The 18,963-nt window shown below is 34.5% G+C and overlaps 2 protein-coding genes across 3 annotated transcripts; one reads left to right on the forward strand and one right to left on the reverse strand.

The window, feature by feature from the left end:
- Positions 1-935: 935 nt before the first annotated feature.
- saraf (store-operated calcium entry-associated regulatory factor) lies at positions 936-7,181 on the reverse strand. The gene is made up of 6 exons (XM_088918011.1): positions 6,800-7,181; positions 6,047-6,225; positions 4,456-4,885; positions 3,803-3,950; positions 2,859-2,944; positions 936-2,495 (listed from the first exon to the last, which is right to left on the reverse strand). The coding sequence occupies exons 1-6, from the start codon at positions 6,867-6,869 to the stop codon at positions 2,470-2,472; spliced, it is 939 nt and encodes a 312-aa protein (XP_088774137.1). The 5' UTR covers positions 6,870-7,181; the 3' UTR covers positions 936-2,469.
- Positions 7,182-7,820: 639 nt separating this feature from the next.
- On the forward strand, positions 7,821-17,567 carry leprotl1 (leptin receptor overlapping transcript like 1). Of its 2 annotated transcripts, XM_088918016.1 has the most exons (5): positions 7,821-7,922; positions 10,755-10,830; positions 12,031-12,217; positions 12,685-12,797; positions 15,846-17,567. In XM_088918016.1, coding segments are annotated over exons 1-5 (393 nt in total). In that variant the 5' UTR covers positions 7,821-7,906; the 3' UTR covers positions 15,847-17,567. The 2 variants fall into 2 exon arrangements, with proteins under 2 accessions (XP_088774142.1, XP_088774141.1); XM_088918015.1 differs by lacking the exon at positions 15,846-17,567 and having other exon boundaries at positions 12,685-12,926.
- Positions 17,568-18,963: the final 1,396 nt, after the last annotated feature.

Raw genomic sequence — 18,963 nt, forward strand, 5'->3', positions numbered from 1 at the left:
ACATTCATCTCTGTTCTCTGTAAACCATTCTTATTTCCCTTGGCTCTCTACTTCCACTTTTGCCAAGAACCTCAGTATCACTCTTGGCCAAACCTTCTCCTGTTCCCGACAGCCCAATGTCCCACCTAGACTATTGTAGCTACAGCTATCCATATACTCAACCATCAATCCAACTAATCCAGAATTCTACTCTTCTTATATTTTCTTCTTTTCACATGCTACAGCACTCCCTATTGCCACATGCATCTAATTCAAAACCCTAATCCTTGCCAGCCATTATCTGAATCACTCTGCTCTGACCTATCTTCAGTCCGTTGTTTCTCCCTAACCTCCTTCCTGTTCTCTCCACTCCTCCTCTACAGTCAGATATTGGGTTCTGCCTTCTTCCTTTTTCTGCCTGTTCCTGAGCCTGTTCATTCTCACACGTGTCAGTTGTGGAATGGACGACCCACAGAAATCAGAGATCTACCCAAGACTCATCTGTCCAGAAAGCACCTGTGACCTTTTGTCTCTCAATGACATTCCATAATATATTCTAATGTAACAGTCAACGTGATTCACAAATGGCTTTTATTCACTGTAAATATGAAATGCATACTGTTCCAAGGCCACCTATTTTACCCAGCACAACACATGATTTACAAGTTATTTTTCAGTTTTATTAATATGCTATGCTGTTGGTTGCATGACTGTTACTTACCAATTGTAAATTTCATATGTATGTGCAAGTTTCCCTCAAAAAGAGCTACAAAGTGAATAGAAAATTATTAAACTGAATAGACTTAATTTTCATTCTCAACATATTCAAGAAATCAAAAACCAAGACGTATTCTCAGTTCTCAGCTGTACCACCTTTAAAGGTAATATGTTGTATTTAAATTTCCAAACCAAGAGTTAAATAAATATTTTTGCTTCAAATAATCACAAAGAATGTAGACATTTGAAATTCTCTAATTTATTAGAAACAATCAGAAAAAGAAAGTCCAGTTCTGTTCTATGTTCAATACAACTAAACTAGAAAATGGTCAAATTCATGAGTACTATAAAAAATAACTTACTATATAGTAGGTTCTTATTATTTTATAACCGGGTGTGAAAATGACCAAATGCTGTTACTCATTAAATTGATACACTTTTACACAGATTCACAAAAAATGTGTAATATTTTATAACTCGTTTCAGTTTGTTGTACTTGGAAAATCTTTAGTTTTCCTTTAAAAACTTGTTACATTTAGGCACACATACAGATTTGTAAAGCTCATCTAAATTTAAGCAAAATTAAATAGAACACCTGTACTTAAAAGTTTAATTTTTACTATAGTTTCAAAAATACCCATTATTATTATGGCAAGACATTCTAAGATATACTAAGTAATATAATTGTTTCAAACATTAAAAAGTAGCATTCAGCTTACAAAACAATTTTCTCCCAGCACATTTTCGTAAAGCTTTCATTTCAACCTTACATAAGGAGTGTTTTTTTTACAATCACAGCAATAAAATCAGACATAATGTCTAAACCATCTCACTTTTTCCCTCAAAATCTTATATTTGTCATTTTCAACAAAAGAGTATATATGTACAAAATATCAAATTCACTCAAAGCAATAATTGAAAGAAAAGTAATGACTTAAGTGCCTATTGAAAACATGTGGAACATCTCATTCAAATATATTCACATTCATCTCAAAAATATATTCAAACCAAATTCACAACTCTTTGTGTAAAGAAGGTATTTTTCACAGCTTAGACTAATGAGTCTATAGTTTTTTTAATTAATCTATTTTTGTATTCAAACCTAAAATTTATTTTTATTTCAGTTTCTTTACAGGGACCTCAATACTACTAGCTCTGGGAAGAGACTGTGGTGATAACTCACAGAAAAAAAAAGGTTTTACATCTTCTAATTATGGAATCAGGAATGTTGCCTCTTAAGATATAAGCAGAGAAGATTAAAATTTTGAAAGACACTGGCTGCCAGCCCTAAAGATTACAACAGTGAAACAAGGACCTGAGGCTATAAGTGAAACTAAAGTGGAACAGATTTAAGGAAACAGGAGTTATGTCTTTACACAAAAGGTTGTGAGAATATAGAAACAAACTGCATACCCATGTTATTGGAGCAGACTTGCCAGCATACTTCACCAAATGGCTGGGTGAGACCCTTGGATTATTCAGATACTAAAAAGGCAATATCATGGAATACACTCTGAAGGGCCTTCCAGATTGCAAGATATGATAGAAGGTTAATTAAAAAAAGTCCTGAAAGAAAAAAGTTCTTAGTATCCCTGCCTGTGCTGCTACCCAAATAAAAAGTTAATATTAAGTCCTGGAATATACAACATGTTCATGTGAGCTGTTAGTTACAAAGCAGACAATGAGCAATCGTATAAAAAGCCTGCTTCATATCTGACACTGAAATTATTCTTCATGCAGACGACGTTTGCTATACTTTCACCTTCCTCTTGTCTACCTTCTTTTGGTTCCTCCAAAACCTACAAAAAAGCAAAAAAAGAACAAGTCTGCCTTAATACCACATAACTAGCAAACAAGATAGAAACTCAACAGATACAGTACATTGGGTTGTTTTCTTTTTAGTCTGCTCCAATTTCTGTGTACTTTTATGATTTCACATTTTCACAGGAGTGACAATACAACTTAATGTGAAAATAACTGAAAATAGTGAAAATAACACTGAAACATGGGTGCCATTATTATCTAATAAAGCCCTCAGTCAGCATATCCTGGGTTTTATAGAATTTCAGAATAAAATAAGGCCGCAATACTAAGAAATGCTTAGTTATCAAATTATTTAAGAAAAGGATGCACAGATTTTTTTGAGAAGCCTGGACTGTTACCTGAAACTGTTCGGGTTCCACTATTTACTGGTGTAGGACCAATGTTTGAATTCCCTGTATTTCTTGTAAAATATCTGGGCTGAGATCTAGAAAAGTGGAAAGAAATAAGCTGGTAAAAGGTTTAAGACATGAAATGACCTGTTTCTCTTCAATGTATGCCAGGAGACAGTGTTGCTCACTGGCACACAATACAAAGACATTAATTTTGACTGACTCCTTCAAACAGAAGTGTATGGCTAATCACTATGAGTCTTCTGTCATTTTTAAGTTACTGTTAAACATTGCTAAAATCACTGCTATAAGAATGATTATACAAACTTTAGGAGATGTATCTTAGACAATAGGTGTAACTCTCAGAAGTGAGCTTTACAGGTGCTAATCCAATTAACCCTGACAAAGTCTGATTCACATCACAAATTAAGATATCCTGATATTATTGTACTTAAGTAAATTCTTTCTTCGGCCAAAAAAAGCCTCTTAGGTTTTCCAGAAGGACAACTGTTTTCCTACAACTACTTTTCTTCGGTATAGACTGGTCTTGCTCAATTTAAGTGGTCACATGAAAAACTGAATCTCTTATGCAGCTTAAGCTGTAAAATACAACTACTGTAGTGCTACAGAATATTGGTCATGCCTGTGAATTGAGTACAATCATAGATACATCCACTGAAGGTTTAATCTATACAACTTTGGCCTACACTGTATATTGTACATATAGACAGAATTGGAACAACCTGTCATTTATTCTAAAGACTCATATACAACTACGTTCTGTAATTGAGTATAGAACATAGCACCTACTGTAAATGGCTCATATTTAGTCCTAGATTTATACCATGTTGCTCCCTATGATGACTAAAATTAAATGACTAAAACACTGATACATCTACAGTATAAGAACTAGGCTTCTTGAACACAGTTCCATTAAAACATTAAAAACTCACCTCTGACTTCCAAATAAATATCCTAATACACCTCCTGTGCCCATTCCAGTCCAAAATCCAGGCCCCGAAGCAGGCTTTTGGTGAGGTCTTGTGAAAGTGTTTTTAAAACCGTAACTATCACTGGCACTCCCATAACCTGGTGACTCTCCTAAAAAAAGGAGAAAAAATCAGGCTTGTTATTGGAGAGATGTAAAATAAACCAACATTTTTATAAAAGCAACATACAAGAAAAGTACAATGAACTGAAGATTTCATTAAGTAACATTCCAATTAGATTTTACTGACCAATATATTGCTCCAATTAATGTTTATCATACAATGCTTAATATTTAAATGAACATATATATCAAACAAATACTTAACAAGCAGAGAATTCAGAAAAAACATTTTATAAATTAAACTTTAAATCCTAACCCATATACGTTTCCTGCATTGAGATCCATCTACATTTTATACAACTCTGAACATTTCCTTCCTTTTCCAAATTTACACTATACCTCAGTACTGCTTTGACCTTGTTGAGAATAACCAGGAAACCTCTAGTGGGAAAAATAATATTAAACATAAGCCTTGGAAAATTTCCACATGCAAGATTCCTCACAAGTTACAAAGGAAAATATTTGTTAACCAGGAGAAGTGGACTCCTCAGGTACCTGTGTAGTATGACTTAAATCCCGGAGGAGGTGGGCCCATTGTGTTACCATCAGTGAAGTGGCCATCGGTGTTGGCGTTGGAAAAGTCTGCATCAGGGAAACGCTGGTGTCCTTGTCCGTGTGGCCCACACAAGAACATCTTATATACACCATAGGCCAAGAGCAACAAAACAGCAACCACCATTAATCCACTGACATCACCTCCAGAGCCCTGATAATTCACATTGCTTGAGGAGTCCTGAAAAAACCCAGATCCAAAGCTCCTACTGTTCCTTCCCTTCTGCTTTCCTTCTTCAGTCAGTTCCAGAGTGTACTCCAGCCCACAGGAACCCTTCAGCACATAAGGGTCATCTGGATAATTATATCCCTCACAGCTCACTTCTATTTTTCCAAATCTATAAGAGTAATCCATATCGGTTTTACACTCCCACTGTAGAAAAAAAAGTGACACAAAGAGAAATAATTCAGGCGTAACAGTAAAAAAAAACAGAACACAAAATCATCTTGATAGTCTAGCTCCAATGAAAACATATAACATTTGTTTTGTACATTCTTCTAGTGGATGCTGCACATTGGTGGTGGTGGAGGGGATCCCCATTACCTGTAAAGCGCATTGAGTGGAGTGTCCAGAAAAGTGCTATACGCACGTAAGTGCTATATGCTATAAGTGTAAGCAATTATTATTATTATTATTCTGCTGGTACAAAAATGTGCTTGTAGAAGATCATACACCTGTTCAACCAAAGGCTTATGAGCAAAATGAAAAGACCTACAGGGATGCTCTTAAGGTAGCAAGGTCCTCCTTCTGTCTCAGACTTGTTGAGAGTTGTCTTTGATACTGCACACTAGGCATCCTAATGGATTACATGGAGATTATCCTGGGGTTACAGGTACTTTCCTTTATTGGTTTGACTTTTTATTTATGATTTATTTATTTATGACATGATATTTAATGATCAGGAACCAATTTGTCAATCTTGATCATTTTAAATCTGATGTTGTTCCAGGTACTAAGGGATCTGTGTTGAGAACTTTACTGTTTTGTAGTTGCACCTTCCCACGTGGTCAAATAATCAGCCATCATGAACTAGGGTTTCACTGTTGTGCTGAAGACACTCAGATTTACTTGCAGACGAAATCACATACAGTACTATTGTTGTGGTTTCTATATTTTAGATATATATACACAGAACAATGTAACTATCTTAAGCTGCCAAGACAGAGGTTATGCTCATATCACAAAATCAGCATCACAAAGTTGGACACTAGAATGTTGATGGTGTTGAAATGAATCCCATGACAAAAAGCAGTTAAGACCCTTAATCTGTATGATGCTGAAAGACAGATACCATAATTTCATCATGATAATATTAAATAGTATGGCATCTAGTAACGTACAAAACAGGCTTCAGTATATCCAGAATTATCCTCATTTACATAAGAATATAATGACTCCTACTCACACCAAAGGTTCTGAAAAGTCTAAAGACTTATTGCATGAGTGTAGTCTAGCTCTACATTCCTACAAAGATGATGATCATCTTTGAATTATCTTGATACGTAAGTACCCAAGTCTAAAAGTTACACATACCTGAACATCAAAGCCATCCCATCCTTTGTTATGACACTGAACTACTTCAGGAATGAAAGAGCCACAGCCAGCAGTTCCTCCAATGCACTGTAACTGTGGAACAGGGCTGGTCCTGCGAGAATTGGTGTACTGTCCTTTATACAGAGTAATCACCTGAAGCTCTCGAAGCAAAACACTCCCTGCAAACATACCAGATACACTTACAGTATGGCTTTGAAACACACGCTTGTCAAGAACACATTAATACATTTTACTGACAAATTTTGAAAAAAAAATCATCCATTATAAGACCCCCCCCCATAATCCTGATTCTCTACCCTTTGGAAACGTAGTCAAAATCCTCAAAGGAACAGACAATAGGAGGCACTTTGTAACCGAAAGGGTTTTGAGTGTATGGACAACCTATCCAGCCATGTTGTTGTTTTGAAGCTGATATCCTGGCTTCGTTCAAGAAATATCTGGATCAGATCCTCGGATCAATTAAGCACAACCAGGAATTGTTGTAAAATGTAAGGATCTGATGCTATAATACTTGTTAACAGAATCATACAAAACTCTAATAACTATCAAACTTGTCAATTTAAGTGCTGATTAACAAGTGATAAATCTATCACTTGTTACAGATTAAACGCACTGAGGTAGATGTATGGAATTAAAACAATATAAAACAGTTACAGTTTCCGTTTCAAAACAATGTGACGTAGCAGGCCTGCAAAAGATCTGCAAATAACACAGCCACAGATTTCAACTTACCTCCATCGTTCCAACTCTCAGTTCGCCCCGTAAACATAAATAACACAAAAATGGCGAGGAATATCTTCATAATTGCTTTCTGTACAAAAAAAAACAACACAAAATGAGAACCTAAAATATCGAACTATGTAGTTTCCGGGGTATTTCACCTATCGAAAGCAATATTACAACTATTTTAAAAAGTAGACCAAGTTGTTTTATATAGAGACTATATCACGTCTCAAGTATATGTATACGTATATGTCAAATCTCCCTTGCGATACCACTAAGGTATGACTAACACCTGTTAAGAGAAGAAAAACTGCTATGATTTCAATACTGTGATCATTATTGCGATTGTTTTCATCATGCAATACAATGTCTTTCAATTTAAGGCTTTTCTATTGGCTTGTTCCATTCACGCGGAATAAATAAGATGACGTGAGAGCTTTTCAAGACGACCATTTTGTTGAGGTCAAAGTATATTATACTAGCAGGCTATTATTAAAGATTGTAGTTCTTGGTTATTCGAAATAATAACCATAATAACCAATGATGTTCCTATCACTCATTGTAAACAAACACTAGTTATATCCCCCACTCTTTTATTAGGCTTCTTATTCCGAAAACCGGGATGGACACAACACTAATGGGAAGTATTGCGACCCCTAAAACAATGGATAAAAAAACTGTCTCTAGATGTTTTACTATTACTGTAATAATCGCAGTAAGTACATGCGCTGTCGTTTCGAGTGGGTCTTTATACTTCAAGTGTCTTAGCAAATATGTCCTATGGAAAAATAATACTTTTCACGTTACTTTTGACGTGATTTGTATCTGTGCAGATGATACAGAAAGCCAGGTCTTGCAACATTGCACACACAAAAAAACATTTCAGAAAGAATTGCTTCTTTTTAAATACCTGATTTTCTACATTTCGTTAGATGATTGCAAAGTCTTTCGAAAATAATCTTAACTACGCAAGGAGTCCTGCACCGTTAGGCGCAAGGAACCATCTGTTTGTCTGTCTGGCGTCGAGCATGCGCGCCGGGTGAGATTGCTGGGAATTGAAAGTGTGTAAGGTTGAGGATCAGCTGTTGTCGAAAGAAGATTTCATGTTGAGCTGAAATGGCTGGGATTAAAGGTGAGCAGTGACTCGTTGAATTTTATCTTCTGATACAGTAATATAAGCAGTCCCAACAAAACAGCGCATAGATAGAAAGATTATGATAGCTGTCTGCTTGCTTGGCAACATATCCTCTTCGGTTCGTTCATGGTTTTTTCTACAGGCCAACACCTTATTAAATGTGATTTCAGTCTTTATAGCTTATAATACCTGGAAGTCTCAACAATTTATTGATATATCAGTCTATATTAATGGATGTTTTAATGCTTTTTTCTTTTGTTATTAAAATAGCCGTGTGCTTTTCAGAAAAAAATGATACAACCGTTTGTCGTTGCATGATCAACAAAACAATGTATACAGCTATCATACAAAGGCACAACGTATCAGTATATTGAACTCCGTAGTTTTTCACAGTTTACACAGCGCATGGGTAAAGGATTTAAAACCGCTAATAACTTTGGTGGATTGTATATTTATCATTTAAGCCTCTTCCGGTTAATAAAAAAAACTCGTTAGGTTTACGGAATTAGATATTTTCGTTACTGTATCATTATAATACACTTAGAATTGTAAACTGCTTTAATTCCAGTTTATCGCATTTTTATTTTTAGCAATCAAATTTGCTGCAACAAGAGGAACACGGTACTAAAATAATACTTAAGAAGAGAAAATTCGATGATGTTTTTAATCGTTTGAAAACTATAGAAACAAGCTACTCAAGAGGCCACCCTTCGACAGTACAAGGGATCTTTGTGTGATTGATCACATGGAGATCATGGAACTGAGTACTTTGTAGATGTGAACTAGCTGTTTAATACATTTTGTAGTATAATGTGGGTTTATTGAATTAATGAGATGAGGTATTAATCTAACCCTCAAAACGATCCTCACTGTGGATGGAGTATGGGACAGTGCTAATGACCGAATGCACTATTTTCACACCAGTTGTTAAGTCTTGGTTAGATTGTCATTGTAAATCATAATTTAACTTGCCTGCTTAAAGTATTATTATGAGGTAAGTGATCAGTTTATAATTTTGTGCAATTTAGTAATATTTTCTCTGTTCTTACATTCTGTAATCTCGAAGAAAATGTTAGATTGCTCCTTCACCATGATGACAAATGATAAAGCATCCGCTGCAACACCTGAACTTTTTATTTTGTAGAAGTTTGCTGTTATAATCATTTATTTAATGTACTCCAATACATGGAATTGCTTGGATATTCAAAGAAGCCTTATATGTCAGGAATGATTTTCCCTGGTATCCTTATTATTGTCCACACATTTTGTATTGCGTGTATTGCATTTTGTCCTTAATCAAGTTATTTATACACTGTTGTCACACCTTTCAAGTTGTTTTGCTTAGTTTCTATCACAGATTCTTTCTAAGAATTTTTAGAATGTACAGTACCAGTCAAAATTGTAAGTACACTTGTTGAAACCAGGTTTTTCATGATTATCTGTGCTTTAAACTGGATAAACGTGTCTATAGACCCCTAATATTTAATTACATGATATGTGTACTTAAAATCTTAAGTGACCTGCAAAGAAAATGTTAATTTTTCATTTTCAATAAAATGAGCACCCAAAGCAAGCAGATTTCAGTCCGAAGCCCAGGTTAGTTTAAAGTCAGAAATGTGTATAACATGGTGTTAGAACACTAAAAGAAGTTTAAAATTGTCTTTGTCTTTGTTAGATGTTCTCACACTTAATTAGCATGTTACCTCATTTACCTTTTGTCACCAATTATTGGTAAACACATGAGGGTCCACGGTTACTATAAATATAGGGGGCATGGGCAAAAGTTTGTAATTCCTGAATGAACATGGCAAAATTTGCTCAGCAAGCAAGGAATAAAGACAGTCTATAATTAAGAAATGAAGGTCAATCTTTAAGACAAATTGCAAGAACTTTGCAAGTGTCAGTAACTGCTGTGGCCAAGACTGTCAAACGATATGAAGAAACTGGCACTCATGAGAAATGAAAAGGTTCAGGTAGGCCAAAGGTGACCTCAGAATCACAGAATACATTCCTTAGAGTCACAAGTCTGTGAAACTGGCGACTAATTGCGTGAAGCTGGCCTACCAGGGAGAATTGCTGCAAAGAAACCATTGTTAAGAGTGCAGAATAAGAGGAAGAGACCAGTCTGGGCCAGAAAACACAGAAACTGGACCTTTGAGGCCAACTTCACGCAACCTCCTCTGAACAGTTGATGTTGAACCATCTGTACTTCTAGTTGCATTTACTGAAAATGAAAAATTAACATTTTCAATGCAGTTCACTTAAGATTATAAGTACACATATCAAGTAATGAAATATTAAGTGTTTATAGACAAGTTTATACAATTTAAAGCACAGATAATCATGAAAAACCTGGTTTCAAGGAGGTGTAGTCAAACTTTTGACTGGTACTGTACTTTATAGCTTTATTTTACTTACTCCTGCCAGAAAAATCACACTGACTCATTTGAACCTTATGTATTATTTTGTGATTGTGGAAAAAGATCTTTCTTTATCTTTTCTAGTACTAACTTAATTTTGTTCCAGTCAGCTGATGTTCTGTAGGTTCTTTAAAATGATACAAGAGCTAAATATATTTGGAAAGTTTTGACCTATGAAGAGAGTAGAATCAAGTTCTTATTAATTTTGTAATTTAGCAAGCTGTAAGTCATACTACACAGTAGCTCATGTAGGATAAATAGCAAGGTATGATTTGCACAACTGGATCTAAAATAGTGTTCTGAGTCATAAGGAGATTTTGCAGAATACAAAATATCTGACAAGTGCCAGTGAATCAGGTTATGGTGATTTGGTCGATATTTTTGTCATGTTTTTTTTTTGCTTTCACAGCTCTTATTAGCCTGTCCTTTGGAGGAGCCATTGGACTTATGTTTCTTATGCTTGGATGTGCTCTTCCTGTGTACAAGTGAGTGTTGTTCCCTTACACCGAATTTTCTGCTTGACAAAGACTGACACAACAGCACACAGAGGTTATATCAAAACAGCATAAGGCACACACCACATCTCTCTTTCCTTAATTGTAATGAGTGATTCAGGGAGCACATACCTTTGTTTTTCTTAGTATAATGGAATAGTTTACTATAAAGCTTTAAAAACTCCTCCTTTTTATAAATATGACTTCTGAATAATTTTAAGTATGGCTTCTGATAAAGGCATTCAAAGTAGAGCAGTGTTTCCACCTTGTAACCTGAAATCTTAAAAGCAAAGTAAGGTTGGGCCTGGGCAGTACTAGGATAGGATACCACAGAGTTAAACCAGGCTGTGGCTGTAAGTGGTGTGTGTGGATACATAGGTAGGTGATGGGGACACTATTTGGTAAGAGCTGCTGACTACCAGATCTTTAAAGATCCTGTTGCCCCGTTCAGAAGAATATGGGTGTTAACCCTCATGTCCTGATTAATCTGCTTTTGGGCTTACACAATTTAGCCTCCCTCAATTTTCCCTCAAGTTCAATTAGTGAATTCATTTCTCATTTCTCCACTTTATCTTTAGTGGTAATGCAGGTGCATAATTACTGTTGTTTATCACTCAGTTTGATGCTGCATTTTAGTGGTGAATCCCCTCTTATATTTGAAAGATGCTTGGAGATCCTTGGGATGAAAAATACTTATACATCCAGAAGAAATTATTATTAATTAGTGACCACACTGTGCAACTTTGGATAAGTCTTGCATATTCATTTGACTGTTTTTATTACTTCCTAGCATATACGATGTGTAAAACCAATTGTACTTGAATGTGATCAGTTTATTGTTTTGTTTATATGAGGGGAATTCTATGTCTCAGTGGGAATAATAACAAAAAAAGGTTAGTAATGCAAATATTTATAATTTCCTAATCACATTTATTTCAATGTTGTATTAATGAGAAGGTAAATACCTTGGATTTTTCTTGTGAGCATCTTTTTATATTTAGTTTTGTAGAAGACCCTTAAAATACTTGCAAAGCGTGGGTATAGAATCATCAGTGAGGTGTTTCAGGAACAGATAAACTTAAAAATGTATTTACCCAACACCTAATCTGCTTTATTATTTGGAAATGCTTAGCTCTTGATCCTTTTGCATCTCCAGTTTGTTTCTGAATGTTTTCTGTCTTGTCGTTACAGCAAATACTGGCCATTGTTTGTTCTTTTCTTCTATATCCTCTCTCCAATTCCCTACTGCATTGCACGGAGAGTGGTGGATGACACAGATGCTGCAAGCAATGCCTGCAAAGAACTCGCCATTTTTCTCACAACGGGAATAGTTGTCTCAGCTTTTGGATTGCCCATAGTCTTTGCAAGAGCTAATGTGGTAATTTTTTAGTTTTTATTAACATCTACTGAGATGCAACATTAATTTGTGAGCAGTATAATATCTTTATACATTTTATAAACATTAGATTTTTATTTGTGCAATAGATGAAGCTGGCACCAGACATACTGTATAAGTGTATCACACATTACTCTCAGGTGTGGAATATTAAATACAAGCATTTATCGTGGTGAAAATGAACTTCGTGATCCACTTTTTGATGTGTCATTTCCAGTTGTAACATATGAAGTTATCACTACTTGAACTGTTACTTCCTGTATTTTTGCTTTAAAAATATACTGAATATTTATGATAAATAGTCTGTCATATAGTCTGTCATAAGATAAAGGCAGCTTATCATGTTTTTTTATTTTCAAATTAGATTGACTGTTTTTTCAGTCAAAAATATTTTTTTTATACAGAGAAATAAAGCTAATGTTGTCATTTTATATCTTTCTTCTTTTCAGATCGAATGGGGGGCATGTGCACTTGTATTGACTGGGAATGCTGTCATCTTTACAACCATTCTGGGGTTTTTCTTGGTCTTTGGATCAAATGATGATTTTAGTTGGCAGCAATGGTAAATTTTAAGCTAAGTAAAAGTGCTGGGATTTGGGAAAGAGGTTGGGGTGGGGCAGTGATTCTGCTTTAAAAAGTGTCTGTTTTTTGCATTTTTTAAATGACCAGCCATCCATAGACAAACAGAAGAAAACTGTGCAATAAACTAAAGTAGCATAACTGTCATTCAGATTGTTAAAATAGACAGACTATAGACTGACAGTTGGGGAATTTTTATTTACAAGTCCTTGTTATTTTTAATTGTCTTTCTCCTTTTTTGTATATGTACTTCCTTAGAATGTAAAGAACAAATAAGGGAGACATAGGGCATAGAGTTGGTCTCTAATAATAGCACAAGTGGCTACTTGAAGAAAAATTGCTACTATATATCTGCCTAGACTCATGTTAACCTAAACCTAAGGAACAGTGCTTGGGAAAACTGTATAGTTTAAAGAATCATGGTTAATGAAATAACCTTGATATATGTAGAATTCTCAGCTTTTGTCTACTGTATATTTCTCAGTTGTCTTTCACTTCCTGTATAAAAGATGTCTGAAGATGAAGTAATGCTAAAAAGTGTTTTATATACTTTAGCTGGAGAAACAAATGCATCAAGTTTAAACTATTGTGGAATGTATAGCAAACTAAAAGAAAACTATTCTGATAACACTGGGTTTGAATTGCAATTTATATAGGTTTTGTATTTAAGGTTATGTGACAGACCTAGGTCTAGGCTCTTCAGACTAGTCCAAATGAATCCTTATTTGTAGAGTCATGACACATCCTGATCAGTTACCTCTGCGGCAGGGCAGTCATTTTTACCTCAGACCCATTTTAAGCTCTGTCTATCAGATTTTGAACCAACTATGGTATGTCAGTGTGGTAAGTGTGATTTTAGAATTGTGTACCAGGTGAAAACTGTAAAGGTCTCTTTAAGCACATTGTTAATTCAGTTCATCTATCATTTATGTAACCAATACCTTTTTTGGACTGAAAACTAGGTGAAATGGGTACTTCAGGACAAGAGCTGAAAAGCTCTTAGTTACAAATATCAATTTAGGGAGAGCTGTTCTGTTTATGTTTTATACTGCATTTACATCACCCAATGTTAACTTTGACCGTGCTTTGTTAGGTTCCTAAAGCTGCATGTGCTGTATACTTCATGGTCAAACCTATATTATTCACAAATTTATTAGTCAGCAAAAAGTGTTTAAAATGTTAAAGCATCTTCTATACAGGATTTATGAGACAAGCTGTATTGCTTAGAAGAGAGGTGCCATACTGCAGTCTTCAAGAATTACTAGGTCTTCTGATGTATGATTCATCTCAGAATCCGCTTTAATATATTCAGTTGTAGTTTTGTGCAACATTTGTTAATTTACTGATTAATAATACCGGTAGCTATAGTGGAACAAAATTCAGAAGACTCCTCTAGAAAATGACATTAACACTCCCAGAGCAACTCTTTCTCATCGTATTAGGTTTTACTATATTGTAACATATTCTGAAAGCCCATTAAAGAACTGAGGAGAATCAGGATAGTATTCCTGGCTTTATTTGGATGTATTCTTTCATTCAGCCTTGAAAATGATGCATTATGCTGTTTCCCGTGTTTCCATATTTAAAACTGGAATTATCATTTCAAATGAAGAAAAACTTGCTTAAAGCTGTTTATTTGCAAAGGGAGATTCATTACCTTTTTCTCTTTTTTTCATCTACATATTTTCCTTATATGATTTAATGACAGAATGAACCTTTCCCAAGAATCTGAACTATAGTACTCTGCACATTTTGAGTAGGCTAATGTCATTGCTAATCATACCTATTGTGTGTTATGTATTAGACAGTCAGTATATGTCTTATGTTACACAGTATAACAAGGAGTAGTGTAAATAGTATGTTGTTTTTGGTCAAACAAAATGCTGTTACTTCTACCTATTCAAATTATAAGTAACTGCATGCATTCTACAGAGAAGAAACTGATATCTGTTGCAAATATGCCATTGTATGCCGTGTTTAAAGATCTGACCCTCAAATTAAAACCTTTTATCGTCTAAATCACATAAAAATAAATGGCAAATAATTTAGCTTATTTAAATATGTGTAGAGTTTATCTGTTTCAGATGTGTACTTCCAGGTAAAGTACTGTAGTGGTAACCATGGGAGTAACATAAGTTATTGGTAGGATTTACAAATTATAAGATAGAAATTCCAAGATATTCCATTAGACGATAAAACAAGATTCTGTGACTTGTGATAGGAATCAGTTTGCATGTCTTTTTCTATTGCATTTCTATTTTCTGCTGTCTTTGTTGATTTTCTGTTTTAGGCTGTTCTCATTGAAAGATAGATTCTGTAGACCAGTAGCTAAGATGCAAACAGGATAAAGCAAGCAAACAATCTAGGCGGGTTTTTTTTAAACTTATTTCTGTTTTTCAGCGCTGGGAGTCCTTACACAATAGTGTATAAAATAATCTGAGTAGAAGCAGACTGAGAGAACTCGTATAAAAGTATATCTTAAAATAATTTATGTAAGATGCAGATAATATGAATTAATCTATAAAAGTCATTTTTATTGTTTTTCATTATTATAGGCTGTTTGCATAAACAATTGTTCTTCCTTTATCCTACACCACTGTTCTTTTAGTAGGTTTTTGTTTTGCTTTAAAAAAATACGAGCAGTAACATATGTACTGTAGGGCTTCTGATTTTTCAGTTTAACCAATATTTATCACTTAAGATTCCACCTCTTTCCCAGCACAATTTTAAAGGCATTTGCACTGTACAGGCTAACCACATTTAAAGCATTAAATTTATTAAAATTAATTCTATTGTGAACAGTACTGCTACAAAATCACTGTAAAATTAAAACAACTTAAATTCAAAAAAAAATTGAGGTACGATTATGCTAGTAATCACAATTTCATTTCAGAAAAGTATAAAGTACACAAGTAACAACTACTGTACTGTTGAGAGTAAAATTCATTTTCATTGAGATTTTATAATATTATTTGAGACTCAGACTGGAATAGTATCCAACTGTTTTTTAACTCTGTTTCTGTGATTGTAGAACCATCCATGTAAAAAGGGGGCTTTCACCTAAGGAAGGAATCTTGCAAAGTAAGAACAAGTGATGATGGTGACCTCAGTATTTTCAGAATTTAGTGTCACTTCTGCAGCAATCTGGTATTGTCGATACTGTGCAGAACTGCGCATTGTGGCACTTTTAAAGCATATATTTTACAGTACATTTGCCACATTAATTAAAACAAATACTATTTATTTGTTGCTGTTATGGGGCTGGTTTCCAGGGGCTGTTGATCTCTAATGTGCACCTTCACACCCTATGCCATTTCCTTGCTGTGATCCTGTAAATTAATCAAGGGAGCTTTCTGAAAGCTACATAGTAGATTACATATTCTTAGAACTTGTTTAAACATTTGTTTTCTGCTTATACTGTATGTCACTCTTGAAATTCATCAGTGGATAGTGTAAAAGAAATTTGAACATATGAGGAAAACAACAATGGTAGTTCTGTAAGAAAAATATGCACACATGAACATATGCACATCTATCATATGTTCTTACAGTAGTACAATTCTAAATATACTTACATGGATAACTAAGAAAGTAAGTAGTACTCTGAAGTCTAAGACAGTGTTTGAGAGAGAGAAGAGATATCAAAGCTAATAAATGTATAGACCCTATAATAAAATTTTGGATCAAATGGGTATATCTGACTGTCTACAGTACAATTGCAGTTGCTTCAGCTTCAGCTATTTAATTTTTTAACATTAACTAAAAGAATGAGCCCATTTGTATTTCTCTGCTCTTATTGGTATTTTTCTGTGAAGCCATTTGTTCTCTTAAAAACCTTTATGTAAGATGTTTGTTGGTTTTTGAAAGAAATATTGCTGGAAACTATACAAATGAGTTACCACAAAGTTATATCACTTTTAGAGGCCCCAGGAATTAAATGTTGTCTTCAAAACATTCTTACAGAATTGTCTTTAACATTTTAATACTTTTCTTACCTTGGTTTTAATCAAGAGGTATTTTTCATTTTAAAGTTATGTATAACTTGTAATTTTGCATTGATAGTATTTTTGATTAATAATTTAGACATGAACCCTGGGGGGTCAGAGTGAACACTTTTCTTTTATTCTAGCAGAAATAAAACAGTTTTAATTTGTATGCTGCTGTTCATTTTTATTTTTTTTATTTTAAATAACTAGATTTTTGTTAAAGCTACTGATCAAAGTGTAATGTTTATTTAGTACGTGATTTAAATGTTCTTTAGAACAAACTAATGAATTTGCTTTTATAAATGTATAAAACTGAGGTTATCTTAATGCTTGGAAGCAGTTTATTTTAAGATCTGATGTATAGTACTGTGCTTTGCTATGAATAAGTGAAGATAACTGGCACTTGGGTCTGTATAGTTCCACCTCAACCTGGAAAAAAATAGCAAGTCTGTTACTTTTAACATTGTATTTATTTTTTTATTTTTTTTGTAAGTCCATTATATACACTGAAAAATATCTGTCAAGGTGAACTGTTTCCTCAGAAAACCTAACTGTACTTGTGGGTATGTTATAGTGGTTGAATTGTTTTACATATATTGCTCATTTTAGTCTTTTGTCTGTATATTTTTGCATTTTGCTACAAGTTTCATTAATATTCTTTTCAAGAGATACATTTTTGTTTTATGTACGCTGAACTATAATGTCATTGTGGTGAACCTGGAATCTTTTTGAAAAAAATAAATTTTTGAATACCTGCATTCAAGATACTGTTTTAATTTAAGGAACAAGTAGAGTTAATTCAGTGCTTGAAATGCACAATGTTTTTTTTTTATTCCGCTTGTTCCTTTGCAGTTGCATACAGACACAGCTTCTCACTCAATCTTCTATATATCCATTTATTTTCTAAATGCTCTATCTATGCAATACAGGGTCATTGGGGAGCCAGAGCCTATCCTGGCAAGCAACAGGTTTAAGGCAGGATACATCCTGGATGGGTTGCCAGTCCATTGCAAGGCATACACAAACTAATATCAGGGCCAGTTAGACTAGAGGTATGTCTTTGGACTATGGGAGGAAACCAGAGCACCTGGAGGAAACCCACATAAATACTTGGGGAACATACAAACTCCATGCATATACTGTAGCATCCCAGAAATTAAAAGGCAGCAGCGCTAATCACTGCACAACCATGCTGCCCTCAAACCTCTTCTAGATACATACATGTGAATGCATGTGTTAAACACAAGTAAATAAACACCACCTGAAATTAGGTGGTGTTATATACCTACAGTAGCATAATTGGGCTATTCCCATAATTATGGTAGGTATAATGCAGACCAGACTTGAAAGGGGGCACACATTTGGGCAGCGATGTATGATCAGGCAAAATAATGCCTCATAAAATCTAGCTATTGTGCTGTCAAATTGAAACAAAGTTATCGTGTTAAGTGTTAGTCCACTGAAGAGATGCTTCGTACTGTAGATCTGGATGGTTAAGCAATGTGCATAATGTGTGTTCATCTCCACAAGAAACAGAATGGTATAGAGCAGCATAATACAATGCTGCTAAAGAAGGTTCTACCAGTTACTAAATACAAGGGTTCACATACTTTTTCCAGCCTGGACCATGAATGTTTAAACGATGTGTTCAGTACTGACAAGAAGTACAATTGTTTGTGTGTTATTAGTTTTAAGCAGATTGTGACTTAGTTGAAGATCCAAGTAATTCCAAAGGGTTCACAAACTTTTTCTTGCAAATTTAAGTAGCTAAATAAAATGGACAACATGAACAATATCACACCTTGCAGCCCTTTGCTGGAATATCTACTGTGTTCTTCACAAGTCTTGGAAGAAAGATAATGTGTTGGTATGACTCAGGTGACACCTGAAGAAGGCTCCACAGCCGAAACGTTGTGTTTTCTTTCTTCTCTTTTCAGCATGGAATAAACCAATTACTTGTTCCTTTGCAGCCTACGCATGCTGACGCAGCTACCCACCTGAACTTCATGTTTACACAATGTATGCGGTTCAGTGGTTTAATAGGTACAAAATTACTTTTTAACTGACAATAGATAGGGGGTATTCAGAACTTTCAGATTAAGACTTTCAACAAGAGAATTATTTCCTCATTTGCACAGTTTTAATAAAACGCTTTATTCCAGG

This window comes from Atractosteus spatula, chromosome 1, assembly GCF_055471065.1.
Source record: "Atractosteus spatula isolate fAtrSpa1 chromosome 1, fAtrSpa1.hap1, whole genome shotgun sequence".
Classification (NCBI taxonomy): domain Eukaryota; kingdom Metazoa; phylum Chordata; class Actinopteri; order Semionotiformes; family Lepisosteidae; genus Atractosteus; species Atractosteus spatula.